The following is an 8,603-nucleotide window of genomic DNA, read 5'->3' as shown; positions in this document are numbered from 1 at the left end:
TGACTCTGTATTTCCCACTGCCAGGAACACAATGCCCTGTTCATGAAGCCTCAGTAAAATCCGTAGTTGATGCCCTGAGCACTCTTACTTTGGAGCTATTCATTCCAACCCTACTCACCCTCTCCACACACCCCAGGGCTATGAGACACCCAACCTGTGCCTGTGGTGTTCCCCACTTTCCTGCTCCCCGGGGCTGAGCAGTAGTGGGCAGAGTGAGAGGACACGGGATGGTTTTTCCGCACATCTAATGGAAGATGGATCCTGTGATCTCCTCTCCTTAGAGATCAGTTAGGGTCAGGGCCTGAGCGCTGTGCTTATGTTACTCGCTCTCTGCGGGTGGCGGCAGGTCCTGGAGGAGCTGGGAGGTAGTGCCAGGGAGTCCTAACGCTCCTGCAACACTCTCTGGTCCTAGGGCATACGCCCTGGGTCTCCGCAGTCGCGGAGTCTACGCCATGCCTGCTCCGCAGCATCCGCCCGGAGCTGGCACGCGGGAGCGTTGTCAGGGTTGGAGACGTCTGAAATTGGAGAGTGCGCCCCCCTCCCTGCTCCAAGTGTCTGTGCGGGAGGCACAATTGTGTGTGACAGCGTGATCCGCTGCACTTCGGGTGGCAGTTCCCAGCCACACTGAGCTCTCCCATCCCCCGCTGCAGTACAAGTGTCTTTTCCCAAATTCTCATCTGCCCTTCGCCGCCGCCCCCAGCTCGTGCATGGTCCAGTTCTGCCCTGTTGTGGTACCATTTCCTTTCACTCAGGACCGCTGGAGGCAGCTCTCGGTTTTCCCCGACGAACCCGCGATCCCGACGTTTTTAAGGAGCCTAGGGCACCGACTTGAGCAGAGGCGGAGGGCGGGGAAAGAAGACTGAGACTTTGGGATTGGCCCGGCCGGGTGCATATGGCCCCCAGCGAACAGCCCCCGCCCCAGTCCCCGCAACCACCGCCGCATTCCCAGGGGAGCGCGGAGGAGGAGCCGCTCCCTAACTTTACGGCCCACAAAGGGGTGGAAGTCAGGGGCGGTCTCCCGCGCCCGGTCTGTGTTTGCCCTGACGGCGCAGCACGCTTCTAGGGCAGCCATTGCTATGGAGACCCCCGAGGATATAAAGCCAGGTAGCCTGGCGGCCCGCAGCTCCCGCGCCGTTGAACCCCCTAAGTAAGAAGCAAGCGCCCCGGCGTGGCCCGGCCCCCGCAAGAGGGGAGGAGGCGGAGGAACGGCGCCAGCAGCTTGAGGAGCGGCGCGCCCCGCCTGGGTTGGAGGCAGGCACTCACGGCGGGCGCCACCGTCTCAGCAGGGGAGCGGGGGCTGCCCCGTGTGCGGGTGAGTGGCGCGGCTCCAAGCCACAAGAGACCGAGGGGTGTCGGACACCGGAAAAAAGGCAGGAAACTCAGGAGGGTGCGGAGCTTGGGCTCTTGTCTAGTGGTGGGTCTGGAGAGGACCCCAGAGTAGCGAAGCAACCCACATCTACAGGGAGAAAACCTGAGGAGGAAGCGGCGAGACGCCAGGCGTTCGGCCCAGGAGCTGCTCGAGACGTTCATCTACCGGGATAGGAACCTCTGGACCTCGGCCGCAGCTGCCCACGCGCGGAGGAAGCGGTACGGGAGTGCGGGCTGGGGCTGCACCCCCCTGCCCGGTGCAGGAACAGGGGCGCCCCCGTGCGGACTTGCCGAGCCGCCCCGGCGCGGCGGTGGAGACCATGCTTAAGCCCAAGGACTTATGCCCCCGAGCGGGTACGCGCACCTTCCTGGAGGCCATGCAGGCGGGCAAAGTACACTTGGCCCGTTTCGTGCTGGATGCACTGGATCGCAGCATCATCGACTGCCGCGCAGAACAGGGTCGCACGCCGCTTATGGTGGCCGTGGGGCTGCCAGACCCCGCGATGCGCGCGCGCTTCGTGCGACTACTGCTTGAGCAGGGTGCGGCCGTGAACCTACGAGATGAGCGCGGGCGCACAGCACTCAGCCTGGCATGCGAGCGAGGCCACCTGGACGCCGTGCAGCTGCTGGTACAGTTCAGCGGCGACCCCGAAGCTGCCGACTCCGCGGGCAACAGCCCTGTGATGTGGGCGGCGGCGTGCGGCCACGGGGCTGTGCTGGAGTTCCTGGTGCGCTCTTTCCGCCGCCTCGGCCTTCGTTTAGACCGCACCAATCGTGCGGGCCTCACGGCCCTGCAGCTGGCCGCAGCCCGTGGCCATGGGACCTGTGTGCAGGCCCTCACCGGGCCCTGGGGCCGAGCCGCAGCCGCCGCAGCAGCCCGGGGCTCCAACTCCGACAGTCCCCCTGGCCGCCCGGCCCCCGAACCCAGCCCGGAGCGTCGACGACCCAGCCCCCGCCGCCTACCGCGGCCTCTCCTGGCGCGGTTTGCGAGAGCGGCGGGTGGCCACGGCCACGGCCACGGCCATGGCCATGGTGGTGAGGCCGGCTCAGCGGGCAAGGGCTCGGGTCGGCACCGGGCACAGGGCAGCGAGCGGCCGGAGCTGGGCCGGAGCATGAGCCTGGCCCTGGGTGCCATGACAGAGGAGGAGGCAGCACGTCTACGGGCGGGGGCCCTGATGGCCCTACCAAACTCACCCCAGTCTTCGGGGGCTGGGCGGTGGCGCTCACATGAGGTGCTGGAGGGAGCGCCCCCATCCTTAGTGCAAGCCCCCATTGGCCTTAGCCCCCACCCAGAGGGCGGCACCGGCTCTGGCCGCTTGGGTTTGCGCCGACGTTCCACAGCTCCAGACATCCCCAGTCTGATCGGGGAGGCTTCGGGGCCTGATAGCGGCCCGGAATTAGAGGCCAATGCTCTGCCCCTCTCGGTGCCTGGGTCTAAGCCTTGGCAAGGGGGCACGGAGGCTGTGGTGCTGCAGGCTCAGCGGTAAAGGTGAAGGACTAAGCCCTGCTCCCCTAACCTCTTGTCTCTGCTCCAGTGGAATTTTTCTCCCTTTCTTCCAGGTCCCTCACTTTTCCGGAAAGTCTCTTCCTGGAGTCCCTTCCCATCTGAAAACCTGTCCCCACTGCCAAAGCAAGACCTCCACCAGAAGAAAGGGACCCATTTTTGTGCTCTTTGGTATTCCCTGTCTAGATCTCTCACCTTTCCTACTACTTGCCTTTTCTATTATCAGAAGGTGGTTCTATAGGCTTCAGCCTTCCATCCAGGAAGGCGGACCCTCACTCTCAGCCCAAAGGCTCAGTCTGCTTAGGTTTCTGCCGGGTCTTTTTCCCCTTGCTTAGTTTCTCAATACTCTGGCAACCAGGCAAACATCAGAGTTGGTTCTTCAAAGCCTACTGATGCTGAGGATGATGTGCAAACTACCAAAGTCTCCCTTCCTCCCAAGTTGGAGAACGGGAGGACCCAGGGGCCCCAGAGTCTTTACGGTCACAAGGCAGATTAGGAAGAAATCTGGCTCTTTAAGTTTTTTTGGAATAGAAACTCCTGCTTCATTACAAAGCATTTGGTCGGGGGAGGGATTGGAGAGACAGTATCTCTGGTGTTGGTCACCACTTGTCCCCTGAGGTAACAAACTCCCTCTGCCTCTGTCCCAAGAAGACCTGGAACTCAACTTCGTTCACGTTGTGGGGTAACTGCCCCCCACAACTCCTACCCAGCTCAACTCTGGCTCCTCAGGTCCAGATGCATTTAAATTTCATCTTTGAAGTTCAAGCCCTCACTTCTACTGGCCCACCCTTATATCCATTCACTCCCAGAGGCTCCAAATGGAAAGGACTTAGTACTTCCCCGCCCCCACCGCTTTCCAGCTCCCACGATCCGCACGTGGGTGCCCCGGCAGGGTAGAACGGGTTGCGAAGGCTTTGCTTAATTGCATTTTTCCCAACCCTCAAAGAACTCTTGTTTTGAGTCTTTGTATATGAAGGAGAAAGCAGCAGGTCTGATCTGAGGCTTAAGAACCTGACAATATCTCTTTAAATAGAAGCTCCGCGAGGGGGATAATTGACTGAAGTGTTTGCGACATTAAATGGCTGCGCGCGGGAGTCGGGAGCCCACACGAGCCGCAGGTCCGGGTTTAAATTACACCAAACTCGGGGGAGAGCTGGAAGGAGCTTGTTAAACGTCTCCTGCTTCTCGCTGGGCTGTTAATGGAGGGCAGGGCCAATGATGGATGCTAGAGGTCGAGACCAAGGACCCCTACCTCAGCCCCACCACGTGGGATGCAGGCCCCGCGCAGCTTCCAATTTTTATTACTGAGCAGATTAGTGAGTCAGAGGCCACCGCAGAGAAATGGTTAAAGGCCCTTTCCTGGTCTGGTCCTTTGTCCCCTCGCTCTCTGCCTCCGTCCTCCTACTCTTTGTACCCGCCTAGGGAGGGGCGGGAGGAGGGGGTCTGGAACATTTCTGGGCCCTAGCACAATGCGGAAGCGCTAGCAAAGGTGCAGTGCGCCCAGCCCTCGGGGTGGCGGCAGGTGGGGCTCTTTTTGTGAACCCCGATGGCAGAGCGTGAAGCTCTTCACCTGTCTGGTGGTTTTTTTCCAAGATGTCTTTGCGGAACGGAAGGTTTCTCACCAAAGGAACCGGCCAGAGTGATAATGAGCTGAAAAACTGGGTCTGCGATTGAGGGGTGGGAAGCGGGTCAGGAGCGGACCTTGAGCAGGTGTTAGACATCTGTCCAATCCTTACACCTACCCCACCCTCCAGGCATCTACGAGGCTGCGCGAGCCGATACACTGGACGTGATCCCTGGTTCCCCCTGGTGGCAGCTCTGCCTCGCTGCATCCTGGCTGGGGGCTCAGACTTCTCATTTTATTTGGGATCAGCGCTGTGTACTTCTCCCTTTGTGGGCATTCACCCATGGAATCCTCTTCCTCTTGTAGAATATTAAATCCGGATACTTGAAGTTACTTCAGAGCAGTGAAGTGAGGGACAATGGGGAAAAAATAACCTCACACTGTAGCATGCGCCCAGACCCTTCACTAAGACCCCCACGTTAATCCTCCAAGTTAAGGCTTCCTGTCTTAAGAGTTCCTGTGCTCTTCCAAAAGAACTGGAGCTACCAACCTTTCTCTTATGGTTTCTGAACCTTGGGACCTGCCAATTATGCACTCTTATGATATGCCTCTTCTCAGTCCCCTTATCTGGGTAGTGAGTGAACAATACCAGAGTGTCCAAAAAGCCTGAGAGAGAGTCATGGATGGAGTGGGGGATAACTGGACACCCAAGTGCAAACTGCTTCTTTCTGATCTTTGCTTGCTCAACTTACTCCCTTTTCAACTGTGTTAATTTTAGTGAAGTTTTCAGTGGTGTAAGAATACAAGTGTTTTGACTTAAAAACAGCAAGAGGGCAGCGTCACACATTGTATCGGAGATACTGTCATCTTTTCAGTGCTGCTGAGATGTGATTTTCTGGGTGAATGTCACCTCAGTTCCTCTTTATTGGGTAAACAACCATGAGGGTTTCTCTCTGCGGAGTAGCCAAGAGCTTGGTGTGAAAATGACGTTTCTAAAAAGCCGCAGCAGATCCTCCCTGTCTGAACTGAGTTGTGTCTGCCTGCCTTGCTGTCCTTGCAGACTCTTTACCAGGCCCGATTCTGTGCAGAATTTCCATGTCTCACCACCACACTAAGCCTCCTCGACTTCCTCTCGTTGTCAGCTTGGAACCATTGAGGTTGGGGTCCTCTCTAGCTCTCCCCACTGTAGAAGAGACTTTGCTAAGTATTTTGCTTTCCCTGTTCTTGTTGCTTTCATCTTTGTGAAGTGTCACCCAGGCCACTAGAACTCAGTACTGGTCAGTGTGGGAGCTAAAGGACATTTTGCACACCTTTTTGCAGTGATACTGTGTGGCAGGAGGACCAGTGGAACTCAAAAGAATAGTTAATAAACCCAGTGTTATTCCATTGTGAGAACTGGCCTCTCATTGCCTTACCACCCGCTCCTGACTCTTGACTCCCTTCGAAGGGATGGAAAGGTACACTTGCTTCCCCTGGAGGCTCCTGCCTTCATCAGCCCCCACCCCTGCTCATTCTGTGGTGGGCTTCTTTGGTCACAGGGGCTTCTTTCAATAAGCTAGTGGTGCTGGGGTCACAGTCTGGGTGTGGATGTTGTGGGGAGTGGAAGATGGTGTGCATGGCCCCTTGCTCCTGGCTAAGGAGTTTCAGTGAACCCTGGGTTGGGTATAATCCCAGAAGGAAGGACTGGAATCAGTGTCAAAGCCAGAAGTTGAAAGGTAATTTTACCAACCTCCCACTCAGGACTGGACCCCAGTTTCTTAGTTTCTAGCCACTTCTCTGCAGTGTCTTCTTTGTTCTGAGAAACGAAACAGGACTGCTTTCTCACTGGCAGCAGTTTCAGACCACTTTCTATGAACAGCTTGAGCTCCAGGACAGGGGAAGGGACAAGCTGATGCTGAAAGGATCATCAGCTCTTGTGTCACCCCCTGTGGCCTAGAAAGCACAGCACAGGGGCCTGGCTTTCCTGGTCTCTTCTCCTGGAAAGGAACCCTATTTCTTAGGTGTTTCAGTCCCAAGAACCTTTCACTTCCCGTTTCCCTACTCTGCCTTTATTTTCAGAGCCCACAGGTCAACAGGGAAATTGGGTGTCCTGTGGACTCAAGTGACTGCTGGGGAACCCACCAGATACCCACTCCAGAGCGTCCAGTTCCTTGACAGCCTGGCTCCAGTACTAGACAGCAGGAAGCCCAGCGGTTTAAACACTCAGTTTAATTTAAAACAGGCACAAGTGCAAACAATTCACAAAAATTTCTAGGGAAGATGCTTTTGTTTTTAAAACTCTGACCCTTAAAAAAAAAAAGTCCTTGCAATTTCTTTGCCCTAAAGCTGGCCACTAGGGAACAGAGGGATCTAAAAATATTATCTGGAAAGGGTCCAGACACCTGGAGTTTTTCCCTGGCCTTCCCTGTCTCACAACAGCCTAGAAGGTGCAAAGGGAAGGAGGATAAGGGGGCAAGTGTCTGCAGAGGCAGCTGGGGCAGCAGAGGGTGCCCCCTCTGATGTGATGGACCCCCAGTGGGGGTACACCTTCTGTCCCAGCCCAAGGTCTGAAGAGGACGGGTCCCTGATGACCTGGCTGTTGAGATGAAGCTGACAGGAAAATTAAGTTTATCTCCTTACTATTCCTGTCTCTGGCTCTCAGACTCCACAGTATGGAAGAAACTCAGGAATCTTTTGAGTCCCCAGTGTTGGTGGACTCAATTCACTGGTTGGAAAGAAACACGGAACTTGAGAGGTAGGGAGCCAGGCTGAGAAAGGAGGTCCCTTCAGAGTTGAGCTGAGTGGGAGAAGAGGTTCAGGTAGCCCTCCTGAAGCTGGCTGTGGGTGACTGAAGGGACCCAGGCCATTGGGTCCTTCCTCCCCTTACACATACACACACTCACACACACACGATGTTCTCTCCATCCTGTAGTGAGGCCACTTTTACCACCAACCCCATTCTTTCTCTTTCACTCAGACAATGCCCCCTTGCCCCTCCCATGGCCTAGGAGCAGGCCTTTCACAGTTCTGAGAGGCTGTGTGGGGAGAGGCAGTACAGGCAGGGCAGGGAGCAGGTACAGGCAGGACTGTGCCTTCAGGAAGTTAGACCAAGGGAGGAAGTAGGGTTCAGGTAATAAAAACCTTCCCTATGGCCCTCTGAGACCCCAAGGCTTGAAGGTGGAGCTGAGAACAAGTATCCATGTGAAGATGGGCAGTCGGCCCTCTTGGGTGACTTGAGATGCTAGTATACAACTACCTTTAAAAAGTCTGCAGCAGCCTTTTCTGCTGTGCTGACCACAGAGCCTAGGAGTGCTGGTCTCTGTGTTTCTTAGAAATATCCCTGTGCAAATAACAAAGGGTAATCCTGCAGAAGGGGTCTCCATCATCCCAAAGGCAACTGGGGATTCTTTGGGGAGGGAGAGAGACCAAGGGGGCAGGTCCGGCCTGGCCCAGTGGGCAAAGGGGCAGTAGGATAGGGGTGGGACTTCACATTCAATCTTTGGAGAGAATACTGAGAGAATGAGGCAGACAAGCCCTGCTGGAGGGCTGGCTGCCCAGTGTCCCCTGCCTGTGGGCACAGGTGGCAGGTGCAGTCTGAGAGTGGGCTCAGCAGGTGGAGGTCTGCTTGCGGTAGAGCTGGATCAGGGGCACCAGGCACTCAGGCAGCCCTGTTTGCAGCAGGAAAGGGTGGTCCAGGAGCTCCTGGGCCGTGGCTCTCTCTTGGGGATCCCGCACCAGCATCCGCTCCAGGAAGTCTCGCAGCACTGGGGATACCTGTGGAGACAGGGTAGTGAGAGGAAGTCATGGTTTGCTATCACTTTGGAGTGACCTGACTGCCTGGCCTATCACCATCTAAAAGTCTCAAATTCTCTGGTTGCTTACTTCCTGGTTCCTCCCAGGCTCAGAGCTTGTTTGATTATCAGATAGGTAAACGGGGATGCATCAGCCCTGGAACTGTGACCAGTTCACCCATAATGGGAGCTCCCAAGCAATGGAATTGAGATGCTGGGACTGTGAGGAGCTGGGTCCACGTATAGCCCACTCCACCTACTGGCTTCACAAGGCACTCAGCATTCAGGCCCTGTGGCTCTGTGGAAGGACTGGCATCAATAATGCAGTCCTGGGTCTATTCCTGATCTCAGGCAAGATTGCAGGTTTCTCCAGGCCTTAGTTTTCTTATCTGCAAAA

At 56.3% G+C, this 8,603-nt stretch overlaps 2 protein-coding genes across 6 annotated transcripts in view; one reads left to right on the top strand and one right to left on the bottom strand.

Annotated features, from left to right (window-relative positions):
* Positions 1–97: 97 nt before the first annotated feature.
* On the top strand, positions 98–6,505 carry ANKRD63 (ankyrin repeat domain 63). Its single transcript, XM_079128573.1, has one exon. It carries the CDS (start codon positions 1,689–1,691, stop codon positions 2,853–2,855), a length of 1,167 nt encoding a protein of 388 aa, XP_078984699.1. The 5' UTR covers positions 98–1,688; the 3' UTR covers positions 2,856–6,505.
* A 119-nt stretch (positions 6,506–6,624) lies between these two features.
* The window catches only part of PAK6 (p21 (RAC1) activated kinase 6), a 34,732-nt gene continuing 32,753 nt past the window's right edge, over positions 6,625–8,603 (bottom strand). For all 5 annotated transcript variants that reach the window (XM_079128565.1, XM_079128564.1, XM_079128566.1 and 2 more), the window contains one exon: positions 6,625–8,189. In XM_079128565.1, the coding sequence (XP_078984691.1) occupies positions 8,022–8,189 (168 nt within the window). In that variant the 3' untranslated portion in view covers positions 6,625–8,021. The remainder of the gene's footprint in view (positions 8,190–8,603) is intronic.

Source organism: Sciurus vulgaris (assembly GCF_902686455.1).
Source record: "Sciurus vulgaris genome assembly, chromosome: 2".
Taxonomy (NCBI): Eukaryota; Metazoa; Chordata; class Mammalia; order Rodentia; family Sciuridae; genus Sciurus; species Sciurus vulgaris.
Note: the sequence above shows the minus strand (reverse complement) of the source record. Positions and strands in the feature narration are given on the sequence as shown.

Excerpts from the sequence above, each read along its gene's own strand:
- ANKRD63 (XM_079128573.1), top strand. The coding sequence starts at position 1,689 with ATGCTTAAGCCCAAGGACTTATGCCCCCGAGCGGGTACGCGCACCTTC.